This window comes from Centropristis striata, chromosome 20 (genome assembly GCF_030273125.1).
Source record: "Centropristis striata isolate RG_2023a ecotype Rhode Island chromosome 20, C.striata_1.0, whole genome shotgun sequence".
In the NCBI taxonomy this organism is placed as follows: domain Eukaryota; kingdom Metazoa; phylum Chordata; class Actinopteri; order Perciformes; family Serranidae; genus Centropristis; species Centropristis striata.
Window position 1 is genome coordinate 35207198 of NC_081536.1, and position 21652 is coordinate 35228849.

Genomic DNA, 21652 nt, shown 5'->3' on the forward strand with positions numbered 1-21652 from the left:
CAACACCACCAACAGCCTCATTGGCTCCCATATTAAAAACGCAGGAAGATTTCAGAAAAAGGGACATTTTACAGTTTTATTAGATCGCTCTAACAAAGCTGTTTCTTCATTTTTCTTCACAAAAAACATATGTAGACGTTCAGGAAGAACTCAGGATGCTCAAAGTGAAGTCGGATCAATGATAGGTATTATGGTTTTGCCAAAAATGTTTTCTGTTCGAGGCCAGAAATTCCAGTCTGTCCACCTCTGGCTGCTGTCACTGTGCCGGAACATTCTACAGCTGCAGTTAAATCTGTTGATTGCTCTGCTCTGATTGGTCGACCACAAAGCCTTTGATCCTTTGATGTATCTCTCACAGAAAGAGAGAACCAGACAAACACAAACACACACGCAGATACACAGGTAACTTTATGTGATTACAGTTACAGACACACACACTCCTCCAGATACACATGCTTCACACACACACACACACACACACACACACATATTTTGAGGTTAAAGGTCATAGGTTGCTGTATAAATAAATACTTGTAAAGGAATGCTTGTTGTAGGTGTGCTCCTTGTATATAATATAATATCATAACATTACTAGTATTAATTGTTATAAATCTCTGAAGAATCTCATCATAGTGTACACACACCGGCAGTAGTGGCCCTTTCACTATTTACCCAGAGGAAATGTTCTAGTTATCATTATTATTATTATTATTATTATTATTAACTGTAGATTTAAACCAAACATACCTTTAGACTGAAAGTTTGTCTGGATGATCTTCTGACTTCCTGTCTCCTCATCACACCTCAGGCTCTGCAGAGAAACACAGTCAGTCAGTGTGTGTGTGTGTGTGTGTGTGTGTGTGTGTGTGTGTGCAGTAATGTCAACAGACCAAACAGATCTGAAGGAATTCCTGAGTTACTTCTGCTGCACTGAACATATTGTCCTCTCCTCTCTGCTCTGTGTAAACACACACTGAATGACAAAAGCGACACAAAATGACCAAAAAAGACACAAAATTACCAAAAATTACCAAAAGACGGCACAAAATAACCAAACCAAGACGTAAAATTAGCAAAAAAAACCACAACATTTTCCAAAATTTACCAAAACAGTCAAAAAATTACAAAAAAGCATAAATTTCCAAAAAATGGACACATGTAGAATAAAGACATTGTGACACTAATATCAACATTAAAGTAACGGTCACTTTTAGTAACTGATTATGTGTTCAGGGACCGTAGGAAAGTTCAGTACTCTGATGATAATCTCTGTTTTCTCTCTATGATTGTTGGAGAGTTTTAAATAAAACCAGCTGTTCCTGAACTAAACAGTAAAAACTGTTTCAGTCTCCAGATCCACATTCCTCCTGAACCACTGGACCAACGCCCTGAAACCACAGCACCTCCTCCCCTCCTCCTCTCCTCTCCTCCCCCTCTCCTCCTCCTCCTCCCCTCCTCTTCTCCCCTCCTCCTCCCCCTCTCCTCCTCCTCCTCTCCTCCTCCTCCCCCTCTCCTCCTCCTCCTCTCCTCCTCCTCCTCCCCTCCTCTTCTCCCCTCCTCCTCCCCCTCTCCTCCTCCTCCTCTCCCTCTCCTCCTCCTCCTCTCCTCTCCTCTCCTCCTCCTCCTCCTCCTCCTCCTCCTCTTCTCCCCTCCTCCTCCCCCTCTCCTCCTCCTCCTCTCCCTCTCCTCCTCCTCCTCTCCTCTCCTCTTCCCTCCTCCTCTCCTCTTCTCTCCTCCTCCTCCTCCTCCTCCTCCTCCTCCTCTCCTCTCCTCCTCCTCCTCCTCCTCCTGTCTCACCTCCAGGCTGTCTAGAGACGTGTCCCGTCTCACCTTGGCCCTGCGGACTCCGTCCGGGGACGAGTCTGCTGCGTGTCTCGAGTCCTTCGAGTCCTTCGAGTCTCTAGTCAGAGTCGAGTCAGGACGAGTCCAGCGACCGTAACGCTTAGAGCCCTTCATCAACTTAGGCTCCACCTCCTCTGGAACCACTGACACACAGACAGGTAGACAGACAGCTGAGAGACAGACAGGTTAGAGACAGACAGACAGACAGACAGACAGACAGACAGACAGGTGAGAGACAGGCAGGTTAGAGACAGACAGACAGACAGACAGGTGAGAGACAGACAGGTTAGAGACAGACAGACAGACAGACAGACAGACAGACAGACAGACAGGTGAGAGACAGGCAGGTTAGAGACAGACAGACAGACAGACAGGTGAGAGACAGACAGGTTAGAGACAGACAGACAGACAGACAGACAGACAGGTGAGAGACAGGCAGGTTAGAGACAGACAGACAGACAGACAGACAGACAGATGAGAGACAGACAGGCAGGTGAGAGACAGACAGGTGAGAGACAGACAGGTGAGAGACAGGCAGGTGAGAGACAGACAGGTGAGAGACAGGCAGACAGACAGACAGACAGGTGAGAGACAGACAGGTGAGAGACAGGCAGGTGAGAGACAGGTACCTGGCTCCAGGTAGCTGCTGTCGTCCTCTGAGGTGTCCAGATCCAGAGAGTGAGACAGGTCCAGAGAGTGAGACAGGTCCAGAGAGTGAGACAGGACGGCCACAAATCCGTCTTTGAACTCGTCGAAGGTCACCTGAAGGAGGAGGGGCGGAGCTTACAGCTGATGATGTCAAGTGAGACAGCGTGTGTGTGTCTGTGTGTGCATTGTGTCTGTGTGTGTGTCTATGTGTGTGTGTGTGTGTGTGTGTGTGTCTGTGTCTGTGTGTGTGTGTGTACCTGTGTGTACCTGTGTGTGTGCGTGTGTGCGTGTGTGTGTGTGTGTGTGTGTGTGTGTGTGTGACTGTGTGTGTCTGTGTGTATGTGTGTGTACCTGTGTGTGTGTGTGTGTGTGTGTGTGTGGTGTGTGTGTGTGTGTGTGTACCTGTGTGTGTGTGTGTGTGTGTGTGTGTGTCTATGTGTGTGTACCTGTGTGTGTGTGTGTGTGTGTGTGTGTGTGTGTGTATGCGTGTGTGTGTACCCGTGTGTGTGTGTGTGTGTGTGTGTGTACCTGTGTGTGTGTGTGTGTGTGTGTGTGTGTCTGTGTGTGTGTCTGTGTGTGTACCTGTGCATGTCTGTGTGTGTGTGTACCTGGGTGTGTGTGTGTGTGTGTGTACCTGTGTGTCTGTGTGTGTGTACCTGTGTGTGTCTCTGTGTGTGTACCTGTGTGTGTGTGTGTGTGTGTGTGTACACCTGTGTGTATCTGTGTGTGTACCTGTGTGTGTCTGTGTGTGTCTGTCTGTGTGTTCCTGTGTGTGTCAGTGTGTGTACCTGTGTGGGTGTACCTGGGTGTGTGTACCTGTGTGTACCTGTGTGTGTCAGTGTGTGTACCTGTGTGGGTGTACCTGTGTGTGTGTACCTGTGTGGGTGTGCCTGTGTGTACCCGTGCGTGTCTGTCTGTGTATACCTGTGTGTGTGTGTGTCTGTGTGTGTGTACCTGTGTGTACCTGTGTGTGTCAGTGTGTGTACCTGTGTGGGTGTACCTGTGTGTGTGTACCTGTGTGGGTGTGCCTGTGTGTACCCGTGCGTGTCTGTCTGTGTATACCTGTGTGTGTGTGTCTCTGTGTATATCTGTGTGTGTCTGTGTGTGTGTGTGTGTGTACCTGTGTGGGTACCTGTGTGTGTCTCTGTGTATATCTGTGTGTACCTGAGTGTGTGTGTGTGTGTGTGTACCTGTGTGGGTACCTGTGTGTGTCTCTGTGTATATCTGTGTGTACCTGAGTGTGTGTGTGTGTGTGTGTGTACCTGTGTGTACCCGTGCATGTCTGTCTGTGTGTACCTGTGTGTGTGTACCTGTGTGTACCTGTGTGTGTGTACCTGTGTGTACCTGTCTGTGTGTACCTGTGTGTACCTGTGTGTGTACCTGTGTGTACCTGTGTGTGTGTACCTGTGTGTACCTGTCTGTGTGTACCTGTGTGTACCTGTCTGCGTGTACCTGTGTGTGTGTACCTGTGTGTACCTGTCTGTGTGTACCTGTCTGTGTGTACCTGTGTGTACCTGTGTGTGTACCTGTGTGTACCTGTGTGTGTGTACCTGTGTGTACCTGTGTGTGTGTACCTGTGTGTACCTGTCTGTGTGTACCTGTCTGTGTGTACCTGTGTGTACCTGTGTGTGTACCTGTGTGTACCTGTGTGTGTACCTGTGTGTACCTGTGTGTACCTGTGTGTGTGTACCTGTGTGTACCTGTCTGTGTGTACCTGTGTGTACCTGTGTGTGTGTACCTGTGTGTGTGTCCCCAGCGTGGCGAGCAGCTCCGGCAGGTGTTTGTCCAGCTGCAGCTTCCTGCAGAGCGCCGCCAGCTCGTCTGCGTCCAGGAACCCCGACGCCGTCGAGTCACAGCTGTCAAACTCCGCCCTCAGCTGGGACACGTATCGGCTAGGCCCCGCCCCCTCCATCAGCACGCCACCGCCACGGGGAGCAGAGACTCCTGAGACCAAAGAGACTACATTAAAAGACAGACCTGCAGTCTCCGGGTCTGCAGAGACTTGGACTAGATCAGAGAGTCCAGGTGTGATCTGGACTAACTGTCTGTGGTCAGCTGGTGTCTGAGGGTCGCTGGTTCCAATCCCAGAACTCACAAATCATCGACCCAACTTTCTTCCAATGAACGGTTCTGGCTCTGCCCCCCGTTGGTCCAAGACAATCCAGACTCTTTGTGTTTGTTGTCCCCCGTTGGTGGAACCACTACCGGTTCTACCAGAGCAGGGGGTCCCTCTCTACCTTTAGAACCTCCTGAAGACCTTCAGAGAGGACCTTCTCTCCTAGACCACACCACAACTCTACTCCTTAAAGACCCTCTCTAGACCTTCATTGGTTCACTAACGCCTCAAAGACCACTAGACCTACTATATATACCTAGACCTACTACCTACACCTACTATATAAACCTAGACCTACTACCTACACCTACTATATACACCTAGACCTACTATATACCTAGACCTACTATATACACCTAGACCTACTATATATACCTACACCTAGACCTACTATATATACCTACACCTACTATATACACCTACACCTACTATATATATACCTACACCTACTATATATACCTAGACCTACTACCTACACCTACTATATAAACCTAGACCTACTACCTACACCTACTATATACACCTAGACCTACTATATATACCTACACCTACTATATACACCTAGACCTACTATATACCTAGACCTACTATATACACCTAGACCTACTACCTACACCTACTATATACACCTAGACCTACTATATACCTAGACCTACTATATACACCTAGACCTACTACCTACACCTACTATATACACCTAGACCTACTATATATACCTAGACCTACTATATACACCTAGACCTACTACCTACACCTACTATATACACCTAGACCTACTATATACCTACACCTACTATATACACCTAGACCTACTATATACCTAGACCTACTATATACACCTAGACCTACTACCTACACCTACTATATACACCTAGACCTACTATATATACCTACACCTACTATATACACCTAGACCTACTATATACCTAGACCTACTATATACACCTAGACCTACTACCTACACCTACTATATACACCTAGACCTACTATATACCTAGACCTACTATATACACCTAGGCCTACTATATATACCTACACCTAGACCTACTATATATACCTACGCCTACTATATACACCTACACCTACTATATATATACCTAGATCTACTATATATATACCTAGACCTACTATATATATACCTGGACCTACTATATATATACCTAGACCTACTATATACACATAGACCTACTATATATACCTAGACCTACTATATACACCTACACCTACTATATACACCAACACCTACTATATATATACCTAGACCTACTATATATACCTAGACCTACTATATATAGACCTACTATATACACCTACACCTACTATATATAGATATACCTAGACCTACTATATATATACCTAGACCAACTATATATATACCTAGACCAACTATATATACCTAGACCTACTATATATAGACCTACTATATACACCTACACCTACTATATATATATATACCTAGACCTACTATATATATACCTAGACCAACTATATATATACCTAGACCTACTATATATACCTAGACCTACTATATATAGACCTACTATATACACCTACACCTACTATATATATATATACCTAGACCTACTATATATATACCTAGACCTACTATATATATACCTAGACCAACTATATATACCTAGACCTACTATATACACCTAGACCTACTATATACACCTACACCTACTATATATATACCTAGACCTACTATATATACCTAGACCTACTATATATATACCTAGACCTACTATATATACCTAGACCATTATATACACCTAGACCTACTATATACTACTCTCTCTAGTCTCCAGACCTCTCTCTAGTCTCCAGACCTCTCTCTAGTCTCCAGACCCCTCTCTAGTCTCCAGACCCCTCTCTAGTCTCCAGACCTCTCTCTAGTCTCCAGACCTCTCTCTAGTCTCCAGACCCCTCTCTAGTCTACAGACCCCTCTCTAGTCTACGGACCCCTCTCTAGTCTCCAGACTCCTCTCTAGTCTACAGACATCTCTAGTCTCCAAACCTCTCTCTAGTCTACGGACCCCTCTCTAGTCTCCAGATGTCTCTCTAGTCTCCAGACCTCTCTCTAGTCTCCAGACCCCTCTCTAGTCTCCAGACCTCTCTCTAGTCTCCAGACCTCTCTCTAGTCTCCAGACTCCTCTCTAGTCTCCAGACATCTCTAGTCTCCAGACCTCTCTCTAGTCTCCAGACCCCTCTCTAGTCTCAAGACCTCTCTCTAGTCTCCAGACCCCTCTCTAGTCTCCAGACCTCTCTCTAGTCTCCAGACCCCTCTCTAGTCTCCAGACCTCTCTCTAGTCTCCAGACCCCTCTCTAGTCTCCAGACCCCTCTCTAGTCTCCAGACCTCTCTCTAGTCTCCAGACCCCTCTCTAGTCTCCAGACCTCTCTCTAGTCTCCAGACCCCTCTCTAGTCTCCAGACCATCTCCTATTGAGCTGGTGTGGTACGAACTGGACCGATCAGTCAGAAAGTATCAGCAGTCTGTTATTGATGAACTGTAGAAAGTTTGGAATCAGTTCAAACCTTAATAACTTGAGGAAGAAACGTCTCGTATATGTTGTGATGTTGTTAGAGTCTAAGCTAGAAAACCCCAAATACCTGATAATTACAGTTACAATGTGTTCTAATAAGTGACTCTTTATATAATCATGTTTTTTGCTGCATACCGATGAAACTATGATCTTTGTACTAATGTGATGTGTGTCTGCAGACCTTCACTGGATAAAAAATGACTGAATGTAAATGTAGTAAAAAGGTTAGAGTTAAAGGATGAATTTGTCCATCGTGGATCAATAAAGTTATTATTTGTGAAACTCTAACAGGAAGCTGCAGTGACTTCACCATGGAAACACACACACACACACACACACACACGCACACACACAGAGAGAGAGAGAGAGAGAGAGAGAGAGAGAGAGAGAGAGGAGAGAGAGAGAGAGAGAGAGAGAGAGAGGAGAGAGAGAGTTCAATAAATAAATTAAAAGTCTGCTCCGCTGCTTTTCTTAACCGTTTGACCTGCAGGAAACTAACTAACGGAAACTAACGGACACTAACTGAAACTAACGGACACTTTAACAGGCATTAACTGAAACTAACGGACACTAACTGAAACTAACGGACACTAACGGTCGGTCGGTTGATGTTTCCTTACCGGGTAAAGTTCTTCTTCTCTCCGTCGCGGCTCCACACACACACACACACACACACACACAAACCCAAACACACACACACCGACGGACCGACGACCACTACCGGAGACCAGCTTCCGGTCAAAAGTTTCAAAATTAAACCGGCCCGGATGTTTCCAGAGTAAAAGCCGTTTTTATTATTTTTTAAAGTGAATAAAAATAATGATGACTGACTGAGTTCTGCTGCTCCATAAATGTCATTTTAGTTTTAATTTAGTTTTAATTCTTAAGTTATTTACTTTTATATTATTCTCCTTTTTATTAAACCCGTGACGTCACAGTGACGTGAACGATGGGTTCACGCCCCCAGAGACCCCCCCCCCCAGGTCTAGAAGCCCATGTAGTCAAAACATATTTAATACAATTGATAAAATATAAACAAATACACTGTACATATAGATAATAAGGCATGTGTATTTAAATATAATAATAATACTTTAAATATATATTATGAAGAATATATAATATATATATATATAAATATTAAATAGTGCAAATAGAATTAAAATATTGCGCTAAATGCTCACAGGTACAAACTTTTAAGTCTATATCTAAACAAAAAAAAATATACAGACAATGTTATGCTGATAGTTGTATAGAATTAAATATCGCCATTAGCACAAAATTGAGCCTAATTATGTTCATATCTAATAAAATCCAAAACATAGTGTAATTTATTGGAATAATACAGAATATATTTAATGTATTGTTTCATATTTACAGTCATATGCACTCACACATACATGCCCACATGACATCATCATGATGTCATGATGATGAACTGGTTTTGGACAGAGCAGAACTCTTGTGTCCTCAGTGCAGAACTCCCTGATGCTTCTGTACAGAAACTTGTAGACCACTGTCTATCTGTAGACCACGGTCTAAACCAGGTAGACCACTGTCTATCTGTAGACCACGGTCCACACCAGGTAGACCACTGTCTATCTGTAGACCACGGTCTAAACCAGGTAGACCACTGTCTATCTGTAGACCACGGTCTAAACCAGGTAGACCACTGTCTATCTGTAGACCACGGTCTAAACCAGGTAGGCCACTGTCTATCTGTAGACCACGGTCTAAACCAGGTAGACCACTGTCTATCTGTAGACCACGGTCTAAACCAGGTAGACCACTGTCTATCTGTAGACCACGGTCTAAACCAGGTAGGCCACTGTCTATCTGTAGACCACGGTCTAAACCAGGTAGACCACTGTCTATCTGTAGACCACGGTCTACACCAGGTAGACCACTGTCTATCTGTAGACCACGGTCTAAACCAGGTAGACCACTGTCTATCTGTAGACCACGGTCTAAACCAGGTAGACCACTGTCTATCTGTAGACCACGGTCTAAACCAGGTAGACCACTGTCTATCTGTAGACCACGGTCTACACCAGGTAGACCACTGTCTATCTGTAGACCACGGTCTAAACCAGGTAGACCACTGTCTATCTGTAGACCACGGTCTACACCAGGTAGACCACTGTCTATCTGTAGACCACGGTCTAAACCAGGTAGACCACTGTCTATCTGTAGACAGTGGTGGTCTACCTGTAGACAGTGGTGGTCTACCTGTAGACAGTGGTGGTCTACCAGGACCATCGAGAGCCTGCTGACCAGCTGCATCTCTGTCTGGTCTGGGAGCTGCAAGGCCTCAGATTGGAAGTCTCTGCAGAGGGTGGTGAAGACAGCCGAGAAGATCATCGGGACTCCACTCCCCCCCATCCAGGACATGGCACACAGGCGCTGCTTAGCCAGAGCTCACCAGATCCTCTCAGACCCCAACCACCCCCACCATGGACTGTTCTCCCCACTGGCGTCTGGCAGGAGGTTCCGCAGCATCCGCTGCAGAACAACCAGATTCAGCAACAGTCACTTCCCCCTCGCCATCAGACTGCTTAACACCAAATAACCCTGCCTGTAAAGTGAAACTAATCATCTGTGCAATAATTCAGACACTGCTGCTAACTTTGAGGGTGCAATAATTCATGTACATATTGGACACCTTTATTTTTATTTTTATACAAGTTTTTATATATATTTATATAGATAATATTTATTTATTGTGACAGTCCACAGTATGTATTTATTAACAGGTTCTGCTCACCAGTTCTGTGTTATGTGTACTGCGGAAGCCGAGCAACGATATTTCGTTGCCAGATTCACTGTTGTGTTTTTTGTGCAATGACAATAAAGAAAGTCTAAGTCTAAGTCTAAGTCTCTTCGAGGGATGTCATGGTCTTTGTTGGGGGGAGCACCTGGATGTCAGACCTTTTAAAACCAGGGAGCGTCTAGGGAGCGTCCAGGGAGCGTCTAGGGAGCGTCCAGGGAGCGTCTAGGGAGCGTCCAGGGAGCGTCCAGGGAGCGTCTAGGGAGCGTCCAGCGTATTTATATTCATATTTTTATTTTTATTTATTTTAAAAAAATGTTTTTAACTTATTTATATTTATATTTATTAATATTAGTATTTATTAATATTCATATTGGTGTTGTGGTAGTTTTCAGGCTCATGGTTCATATTCTGGTTTAGATTCATCAGATTGACTCAACAACAAATCCAATAAATCGATTAAAATCATTAATAAAACTAATAAATAGTCTCACTAACATTCACATTATTTAAAGCTCCTAACACCTAGTATCCATGGCAACAATATTTACTTTGGTGACTCTGAATCTCAACTCTTCATACATTATACATGTCCATATATATATATATATATATATATATATATATATATATACATATACAGGTGCTGGTCATATAATTAGAATATCATGAAAAAGTTGATTTATTTCAGTAATTCCATTCAAAAAGTGAAACGTGTATACTGTATACATTCATTCCACACAGACTGGTATATTTCAAGTGTTTATTTCTTTTAATTTTGATTATTATAACTGAAACTAATGAAAATCCAAAATTCAGTATCTCTGAAAATTAGAATATTACTTAAGACCAATACAAAAAAAGGATTTTTAGAAATGTTGCCCAACTGAAAAGTATGAAAATGAAAAGTATGAGCATGTACAGCACTCAGTACTTAGTTGGGTCTCCTTTTGCCTGAATGACTGCAGCGAGGCAGCGTGGCATGGAGTGGATCAGTCTAACACTGCTCAGGTGTTATGAGCCCAGGCTGCTCTGATACTGGCCTTCAGCTCTTCTGCATTGTTGGGTCTGGCGTATCGCATCTTCCTCTTCACAATACCTCATAGATTCTCTATGGGGTTAAGGTCAGGCGAGTTTACTGGCCAATGAAGAACAGGGACACCATGGTCCTTAAACCAGCTACTGGTAGCTTTGGTGCCAAGTCCTGTTGGAAAATGAAATCTGCATCTCCATAAAGTTGGTCAGCAGCAGGAAGCATGAAGAGCTCTGAAACTTCCTGGTAGACGGCTGCTATGTTGACCTTTGACCTCAGAAAACACAGTGGACCAACAGCAGCAGGTGACATGGCCCCAAACCATCACTGACTGTGGAAACTTTACACTGGACCTCAACAACGTGGATCCTGATCCTCTCCTCTCTTCCTCCAGACTCTGGGACCTGATTTAATCAGAGAACATAACTCTGGACCACTCAGCAGCAGTCCAGTCCTTTATATATTATTATATATTATTATTATTATATATTATTATATATTAGTCTTCAGCCAGACGAGATGCTTCTGTCTCTTGTTCCAGAGAGTCTTGACTTGATGCTTCAGCTGAAACAGGTCTTCATGTCTGTCTGCTGGTTCTTGAAGCTCTGACTCCAGCTGCAGTCCATTCTTTGTGAATCTCACCACATTGTTGATGGGTTTTGCTCCACAATCCTCTCCAGGTGCAGTTATCCCTGTTGCTGGTTCTGTTTGCTACCATCTTTTCCTTCCCTTGGCCTCTCTATTAATGTGCTTGGACACAGAGCTGTGGACAGCCAGCATCTTTACCGATCACCTTTAGTGTCTTTCTCTCCTTGTCAAGGTGTCAATGGTCGTCTGTTGGACAACTGTCCAGTCAGCAGTCTTCCCCACGATGGTGGAGCCTCCAGAACTAGACTGGGTTCCCCATGATGGTGGAGCCTCCAGAACTAGACTGGGTTCCCCATGATGGTGGAGCCTCCAGAACTAGACTGGGTTCCCCATGATGGTGGAGCCTCCAGAACTAGACTGGGTTCCCCATGATGGTGGAGCCTCCAGAACTAGACTGGGTTCCCCATGATGGTGGAGCCTCCAGAACTAGACTGGGTTCCCCATGATGGTGGAGCCTCCAGAACTAGACTGGGTTCCCCATGATGGTGGAGCCTACAGAACTAGACTGGGTTCCCCATGATGGTGGAGCCTCCAGAACTAGACTGGGTTCCCCATGATGGTGGAGCCTCCAGAACTAGACTGGGTTCCCCATGATGGTGGAGCCTCCAGAACTAGACTGGGTTCCCCATGATGGTGGAGCCTCCAGAACTAGACTGGGTTCCCCATGATGGTGGAGCCTACAGAACTAGACTGGGTTCCCCATGATGGTGGAGCCTCCAGAACTAGACTGGGTTCCCCATGATGGTGGAGCCTCCAGAACTAGACTGGGTTCCCCATGATGGTGGAGCCTCCAGAACTAGACTGGGTTCCCCATGATGGTGGAGCCTACAGAACTAGACTGGGTTCCCCATGATGGTGGAGCCTACAGAACTAGACTGGGTTCCCCATGATGGTGGAGCCTCCAGAACTAGACTGGGTTCCCCATGATGGTGGAGCCTACAGAACTAGACTGGGTTCCCCATGATGGTGGAGCCTACAGAACTAGACTGAGAGACCATTTAAAGGCCTTTTGGGTTAATCAGCTGATTAGAGTGTGGCACCAGGGGTCTTCAATATTGAACCTTTTCACAATATTCTAATTTTCAGAGATACTGAATTTGGGATTTTCATTAGTTTCAGTTATAATAATCAAAATTAAAAGAAATAAACACTTGAAATATACCAGTTTGTGTGGAATGAATGTATACAGTATACAAGTTTCACTTTTTGAATGGAATTACTGAAATAAATCAACTTTTTCATGATATTCTAATTATATGACCAGCACCTGTATATATATATTCCACAAAAACAGTGAAGTTCCTGTTTCCAGCAGCAGAGGGCGCCACCTTCCTGTCTGTACTGTACTAGACAGACTGCTGGGTAAGGTTAAGAGTTAATAAAGTCTTTTTGGCATTTTTAGGCATTTTAAAATTTTACCATTTTTGAAAAAAACAAACATAGTATGACTTATTTCTTCCAATTTGTCGACATCCGATAATATGGTGTTTTTCTGTAATTTATGGACAGATTATGTTCTAATATGTATCAACAGACTATAATAAAGTCATTTATGGACAAACGATAACACAAAATGACAACAACAAAAAAGACACAAAATGACTAAAAAAAGACACAAAAAAAGACACAAAATGTGTTTTTTGTGTGTTTTTTATGTTTTTTATGTGTGTTTTATTTGTGTTTTTGCCTTTTTTGTGTGTTTATGTGTGTTATATGTGTGTTTTGTCATTTTTATGTTTTTGTGTATTTTTTTTAATGTGTTTTGGTGTGTTTTTTGTGTTCAAAATGTTGATCCAGTAAGTCAAAACAAAAAAATGATTATCAGCTATATATATATATGTGTGTGTGTGTGTGTGTGTGTGTGTGTGTGTGTGTGTGTGTGTGTGTGTGAGTTTGTGCTGACAGAATGAGAAAGGAGTCAAAATAGCCCCAAACTCCGAAGGGTTAAACTCGTTACCTGCTGCTCAGGACAGGAAGTGACACGCTCTGCTCTCCTCTGATTGGCTCACAGTGTGAAAGTTGTGCTTGAGAGTAAATGTGTGTTGCGTGCTGCAGTAAAAGGATCAGAGTGTAAATCTGTTAATCTCCTCACACACACACACACACACACACACACACACACACACACACACCTGTGACCTCTGACCTCTGACTCAGATCCAGCCCCTGACCGTCAGCTGACCCTCCACCAACCCACCAAGCACAAAATGTAAAAAAGACACAAAAAGACACAAAATGACTAAAAAAGACAAAATGACCAAAAAGGACACAAAATGACGTGAAAAGGATTAAAAAATGGACAACATAGCTCGATAAGACTCCCCAGAGTTAATAGTCCCACATTCAGACTCAGAGACCTTCAGAGGATCTGGTTTCAGAAACTTCTCACATCCACTAGATTTGTGTGTTTTGTGTGATTGTGTGTCAGTTCTTGTGTTGTGTTGCTGCTTATTGTGAGTCTAGTGAGTCAGCATCCGTCCTCTGGATGCTCCAGGTCTCTAGTCTGGATGCTCCAGGTCTCTAGTCTAATGCTCCAGGTCTCTAGTCTGAATGCTCCAGGTCTCTAGTCTGGATGCTCCAGGTCTCTAGTCTGAATGCTCCAGGTCTCTAGTCTCTGGATGCTCCAGGTCTCTAGTCTAATGCTCCAGGTCTCTAGTCTGGATGCTCCAGGTCTCTAGTCTGGATGCTCCAGGTCTCTAGTCTCTGGATGCTCCAGGTCTCTAGTCTGGATGCTCCAGGTCTCTAGTCTAATGCTCCAGGTCTCTAGTCTGGATGCTCCAGGTCTCTAGTCTGAATGCTCCAGGTCTCTAGTCTCTGGATGCTCCAGGTCTCTAGTCTCTGGATGCTCCAGGTCTCTAGTCTGGATGCTCCAGGTCTCTAGTCTCTGGATGCTCCAGGTCTCTAGTCTGGATGCTCCAGGTCTCTAGTCTAATGCTCCAGGTCTCTAGTCTGGATGCTCCAGGTCTCTAGTCTGAATGCTCCAGGTCTCTAGTCTCTGGATGCTCCAGGTCTCTAGTCTAATGCTCCAGGTCTCTAGTCTGGATGCTCCAGGTCTCTAGTCTCTGGATGCTCCAGGTCTCTAGTCTGGATGCTCCAGGTCTCTAGTCTCTGGATGCTCCAGGTCTCTAGTCTGGATGCTCCAGGTCTCTAGTCTGGATGATCCAGGTCTCTAGTCTCTGGATGCTCCAGGTCTCTAGTCTGGATGATCCAGGTCTCTAGTCTGGATGCTCCAGGTCTCTAGTCTGGATGATCCAGGTCTCTAGTCTCTGGATGCTCCAGGTCTCTAGTCTGGATGCTCCAGGTCTCTAGTCTCTGGATGCTCCAGGTCTCTAGTCTGGATGCTCCAGGTCTCTAGTCTAATGCTCCAGGTCTCTAGTCTGAATGCTCCAGGTCTCTAGTCTGAATGCTCCAGGTCTCTAGTCTAATGCTCCAGGTCTCTAGTCTGGATGCTCCAGGTCTCTAGTCTAATGCTCCAGGTCTCTAGTCTGGATGCTCCAGGTCTCTAGTCTGAGTGCTCCAGGTCTCTAGTCTGAATGCTCCAGGTCTCTAGTCTGGATGCTCCAGGTCTCTAGTCTGGATGATCCAGGTCTCTAGTCTAATGCTCCAGGTCTCTAGTCTGGATGCTCCAGGTCTCTAGTCTGAGTGCTCCAGGTCTCTAGTCTGAATGCTCCAGGTCTCTAGTCTGGATGCTCCAGGTCTCTAGTCTGGATGATCCAGGTCTCTAGTCTAATGCTCCAGGTCTCTAGTCTGGATGATCCAGGTCTCTAGTCTGGATGATCCAGGTCTCTAGTCTCTGGATGCTCCAGGTCTCTAGTCTCTGAATGCTCCAGGTCTCTAGTCTCTGGATGCTCCAGGTCTCTAGTCTGGATGCTCCAGGTCTCTAGTCTAATGCTCCAGGTCTCTAGTCTGGATGCTCCAGGTCTCTAGTCTCTGGATGCTCCAGGTCTCTAGTCTGGATGCTCCAGGTCTCTAGTCTCTGGATGCTCCAGGTCTCTAGTCTGGATGCTCCAGGTCTCTAGTCTGGATGATCCAGGTCTCTAGTCTGGATGCTCCAGGTCTCTAGTCTGGATGATCCAGGTCTCTAGTCTCTGGATGCTCCAGGTCTCTAGTCTGGATGATCCAGGTCTCTAGTCTGGATGCTCCAGGTCTCTAGTCTGGATGATCCAGGTCTCTAGTCTCTGGATGCTCCAGGTCTCTAGTCTGGATGCTCCAGGTCTCTAGTCTCTGGATGCTCCAGGTCTCTAGTCTGGATGCTCCAGGTCTCTAGTCTAATGCTCCAGGTCTCTAGTCTGAATGCTCCAGGTCTCTAGTCTGAATGCTCCAGGTCTCTAGTCTGGATGCTCCAGGTCTCTAGTCTAATGCTCCAGGTCTCTAGTCTGGATGCTCCAGGTCTCTAGTCTGAGTGCTCCAGGTCTCTAGTCTGAATGCTCCAGGTCTCTAGTCTGGATGCTCCAGGTCTCTAGTCTGGATGATCCAGGTCTCTAGTCTAATGCTCCAGGTCTCTAGTCTGGATGCTCCAGGTCTCTAGTCTGAGTGCTCCAGGTCTCTAGTCTGAATGCTCCAGGTCTCTAGTCTGGATGCTCCAGGTCTCTAGTCTGGATGATCCAGGTCTCTAGTCTAATGCTCCAGGTCTCTAGTCTGGATGATCCAGGTCTCTAGTCTGGATGATCCAGGTCTCTAGTCTCTGGATGCTCCAGGTCTCTAGTCTCTGAATGCTCCAGGTCTCTAGTCTCTGGATGCTCCAGGTCTCTAGTCTGGATGATCCAGGTCTCTAGTCTGGATGCTCCAGGTCTCTAGTCTGGATGATCCAGGTCTCTAGTCTGGATGCTCCAGGTCTCTAGTCTGGATGATCCAGGTCTCTAGTCTCTGGATGCTCCAGGTCTCTAGTCTGGATGATCCAGGTCTCTAGTCTCTGGATGCTCCAGGTCTCTAGTCTGGATGATCCAGGTCTCTAGTCTGGATGCTCCAGGTCTCTAGTCTGGATGATCCAGGTCTCTAGTCTCTGGATGCTCCAGGTCTCTAGTCTGGATGATCCAGGTCTCTAGTCTCTGGATGATCCAGGTCTCTAGTCTGGATGCTCCAGGTCTCTAGTCTGGATGATCCAGGTCTCTAGTCTGAATGATCCAGGTCTCTAGTCTGGATGCTCCAGCTCTCTAGTCTGGATGATCCAGGTCTCTAGTCTCTGGATGCTCCAGGTCTCTAGTCTCTGGATGCTCCAGGTCTCTAGTCTGAATGATCCAGGTCTCTAGTCTGGATGCTCCAGGTCTCTAGTCTGAATGCTCCAGGTCTCTAGTCTGGATGCTCCAGGTCTCTAGTCTCAGCATGTCAGTAAAGAGGAGACTCGTGGGTTATCAACATAAAGTGGGCATGTCAGTAAAGGGACTTTAGATGCATCTTGTCCTGTAAAACTCCTAGATTTCATCCAGTGTTTTGCACATAGTGAATCAGCTGTTCTGAGCTCTAATAATCTCATGTAATCTACCTAGCAACAGGCTCTGAGGTGGACTGTGATTGGTCTGTTGAGCAGCTGCAGGATCTATTAAAATCAGTGATTTGTTCATATTAAACATTTTCTTCTGTAACATAGAAAACATTTTGTTTTCAGTTTTTGTGTTAAAGTTTTTTAATGTATGGCTGACTTCTTTTGATGACTTATTTACATTGTAAATCGAACTTATACAATTATGACACACTTTTTATGTTTAATGACTGTTCTACAACCTTTTTTTCCTTAACTAAATCTGCTTCTTCTTCTGCTGCAGAAATAAAGTGAGAGTTTCAGCATGTCAATAATCTCAGGGAACGTGTCCTTTAAAGGACCTGACGGGGCTCCTCCTCCTCCGGGGCCTCCCGGGGGCCTCCCTGCGTCACCGCCGCTGTCCTTAACCCTCAGCTGACATCAGCAGTTAATCTGCTGCTCTGAGCTGATTTACTCTGTTTATCTGCTCAGCTGCTGTTAACCACCTGCACACACTGTCCAACACTAAGACGCTGGGAGATACTGTCAAATACTGTGAGACACTTTGTCTTTTTCACTGTCTCTGTTGTTATAACAGATCAGACAGAACATCTATCTAATACAAACTACTGCAACACAGTGACAGTAAAATACTGTAAAAATATAATCATATAACTCTAAATCAACCTCTCTGTACCTCTGTAAATATATCCGTATTTACCTGTAAAAAACCCATTTATATGTATATATACCCAGGTATGATCCTGTTTGTACCTGGGTATGACCCTGTGTGTACCTGGGTATGACCCTGTGTTTGTACCTGGGTATGACCCTGTGTGTACCTGGGTATGACCCTGTTTCTACCTGCGTATGACCCTGTGTTTGTACCTGGGTATGACCCTGTTTGTACCTGGGTATGACCCTGTGTGTACCTGGGTATGACCCTGTGTTTGTACTTGGGTATGACCCTGTGTGTACCTGGGTATGACCCTGTTTCTACCTGCGTATGACCCTGTGTTTGTACCTGGGTATGACCCTGTGTTTGTGCCTGGGTATGACCCTGTTTCTACCTGGGTATGACCCTGTGTTTGTACCTGGGTATGACCCTGTGTTTCTACCTGGGTCTGACCCTGTGTTTGTACCTGGGTATGACCCTGTTTCTACCTGGGTATGACCCTGTGTTTGTACCTGGGTATGACCCTGTGTTTCTACCTGGGTATGACCCTGTGTTTCTACCTGGGTATGACCCTGTGTTTGTACCTGGGTATGACCCTGTGTTTCTACCTGGGTATGACCCTGTGTTTCTACCTGGGTATGACCCTGTGTTTGTGCCTGGGTATGACCCTGTTTCTACCTGGGTATGACCCTGTGTTTGTGCCTGGGTATGACCCTGTTTCTACCTGGGTATGACCCTGTGTTTGTACCTGGGTATGACCCTGTGTTTCTACCTGGGTATGACCCTGTGTTTCTACCTGGGTATGACCCTGTGTTTGTACCTCGGTATGACCCTGTGTTTCTACCTGGGTATGACCCTGTTTCTACCTGGGTATGACCCTGTGTTTGTGCCTGGGTATGACCCTGTTTCTACCTGGGTATGACCCTGTGTTTGTGCCTGGGTATGACCCTGTTTCTACCTGGGTATGACCCTGTGTTTGTACCTGGGTATGACCCTGAGTGTACCTGGGTATGACCCTGTGTTTGTACCTGGGTATAACCCTGTGTTTGTACCTGGGTATGACCCTGTGTGTACCTGGGTATGACCCTGTGTTTGTACTTGGGTATGACCCTGTGTGTACCTGGGTATGACCCTGTTTCTACCTGCGTATGACCCTGTGTTTGTACCTGGGTATGACCCTGTGTTTGTGCCTGGGTATGACCCTGTTTCTACCTGGGTATGACCCTGTGTTTCTACCTGGGTATGACCCTGTGTTTCTACCTGGGTATGACCCTGTGTTTCTACCTGGGTATGACCCTGTGTTTGTGCCTGGGTATGACCCTGTTTCTACCTGGGTATGACCCTGTGTTTGTGCCTGGGTATGACCCTGTTTCTACCTGGGTATGACCCTGTGTTTGTGCCTGGGTATGACCCTGTTTCTACCTGGGTATGACCCTGTGTTTGTACCTGGGTATGACCCTGTGTTTCTACCTGGGTATGACCCTGTGTTTGTACCTGGGTATGACCCTGTGTTTGTACCTCGGTATGACCCTGTGTTTCTACCTGGGTATGACCCTGTTTCTACCTGGGTATGACCCTGTGTTTGTGCCTGGGTATGACCCTGTTTCTACCTGGGTATGACCCTGTGTTTGTGCCTGGGTATAACCCTGTTTCTACCTGGGTATGACCCTGTGTTTGTACCTGGGTATGACCCTGTGTTTGTACCTGGGTATAACCCTGTGTTTCTACCTGGGTATGACCCTGTGTTTCTACCTGGGTATGACCCTGTGTTTCTACCTGGGTATGACCCTGTGTTTGTACCTGGGTATGACCCTGTGTGTACCTGGTTATGACCCTGTTTGTACCTGGGTATGACCCTGTGTTTGTACCTGGGTATGACCCTGTGTGTACCTGGTTATGACCCTGTTTGTACCTGGGTATGACCCTGTGTGTACCTGGGTATGACCCTGTTTCTACTTGGGTATGACCCTGTGTTTCTACCTGGGTATGACCCTGTGTGTACCTGGGTATGACCCTGTGTGTGTACCTGGGTATGACCCTGTGTGTACCTGGGTATGACCCTGTGTGTGCCTGGGTATGACCCTGTGTTTCTACCTGGGTATGACCCTGTGTTTGTACCTGGGTATGACCCTGTGTGTGTACCTGGGTATGACCCTGTGTGTACCTGGGTATGACCCTGTGTTTGTACCTGGGTATGACCCTGTGTTTCTACCTGGGTATGACCCTGTTTGTACCTGGGTATGACCCTGTGTGTGTACCTGGGTATGACCCTGTTTGTACCTGGGTATGACCCTGTGTGTACCTGGGTATGACCCTGTTTGTACCTGGGTATGACCCTGTGTGTACCTGGGTATGACCCTGTTTGTACCTGGGAATGACCCTGTGTTTGTACCTGGGTATGACCCTGTGTGTACCTGGGTATGACCCTGTGTTTCTACATGGGTATGACCCTGTGTTTCTACCTGGGTATGACCCTGAGTGTACCTGGGTATGACCCTGTGTTTCTACCTGGGTATGACCCTGTTTCTACCTGGGAATGACCCTGTGTTTGTACCTGGGTATGACCCTGTGTGTTTGTATAAACCTCTCGCTCTGAGTTGCTCAAACTTCACACAGGTTTATTTGATTCTGTGTGAGCTGAAAGGAAATTATGTTTTTTTTCTTTTCTTTCATTTGGAATTGGTTATAAATTTATTTGACGGGTAAACAGCAGCATCATGTCACGGTGTCTTCAGTACGGCCATGTTCATATAACATGTTTACATAAAAGTTATACATAAACTCAAACTGCTGCATTCACTATAATATATACTTCTGTATATGAGCCTGTATATATCTTTGTGTACTTGTGTGTACTTGTGTGTGTGCTTGTGTGTGTGAAACATATATAGTTTATATATAAAAGACGAGTCAGACAGTTTGGTGTCAGTCACAATCTCTTTATAGATTTTATCGTACACAGAGGAGCGACTAGCAGCTCCGTCCAACAACTGTCTGAAAACATCACAACTCTCCAGATCACAAAAAAAACAGAAACATACAAATTAACAACAACTGAAACTGAACTTTAAATCTAATCAGCTGACTCACTTTACCTCTCGTCTGATTGTCTTAATGGTAAAAAAACATTCCTGTTTCAGTCCGAGCCGCCGCCACCGCCGCTCTGACAGGAAACACGACCGCTACCGCGGAACATTCTCCCCTCAGCTCTGTCTGACAGGCTCTACCAATCACGTGCTTCAGGTTATCGTCATTAGCGCTAACGCTAGCTATCATTCCTTCGAACCGAGCAAACTCAAGTTGTGATCTTTCACAGAGACGGTTTATCAAATACAGGAGGCTGAACGGTGATTCTTAACTCACCATCGGGTGGCCGGCGGAACATTTTCTGATTCATTTTCAGAAAATATGTGTAAAGTTTTAGTTGTATCTTGATGGAGATTAGTTGCCAGAGTGAGTTAGAGTTTGTTTAACAAAACGCCCCTACTTCCTGTGTTCACCTTAGGTGGGCGGGGCTGCTGATAAATATTTATCTGATAAATATTCATAATATTTTTTTATTCTCCTGAGGATGTTTCTGGACATAAAAACTGAAGACCTGTGAGAGAGACGAAACATTAAAGAGGTCACTGCAGTGACCTTCCCTCGCTGCAGCACCGCTCCGTGACCAGCATTGACTGTTTCCATGACAACCAACCTGTCCGAGGTCAGACGGCGGCGGCGGCGAGGTCGACCGGCCGACAGACAAACAGGAGAATCCCTCCGGTGTTACAGGAGAACTGGGACGTGTCGGTCGGACAGGAAGCATTCATGTTTAATTAATATTTAATATTTGTTTATAATTTAAATCACAACCCAGATGTTTTATTTACAGCAGCAGGTTTCTGTTCCTCCTGTTTAAAAATAAACTCTGTTCAACAT

At 45.5% G+C, this 21652-nt stretch overlaps 1 protein-coding gene across 1 annotated transcript in view; it reads right to left on the minus strand.

Annotated features, from left to right (window-relative positions):
- Nucleotides 1–8002, minus strand: part of ninl (ninein-like) — a 28274-nt gene extending 20272 nt beyond the window's left edge. Inside the window, 5 exon segments of the mRNA XM_059359829.1 lie at nucleotides 748–811; nucleotides 1798–1985; nucleotides 2472–2604; nucleotides 4229–4434; nucleotides 7770–8002. Coding sequence (XP_059215812.1) covers nucleotides 748–811; nucleotides 1798–1985; nucleotides 2472–2604; nucleotides 4229–4402 — 559 coding nt within the window. The 5' untranslated portion in view covers nucleotides 4403–4434; nucleotides 7770–8002.
- Nucleotides 8003–21652: the final 13650 nt, after the last annotated feature.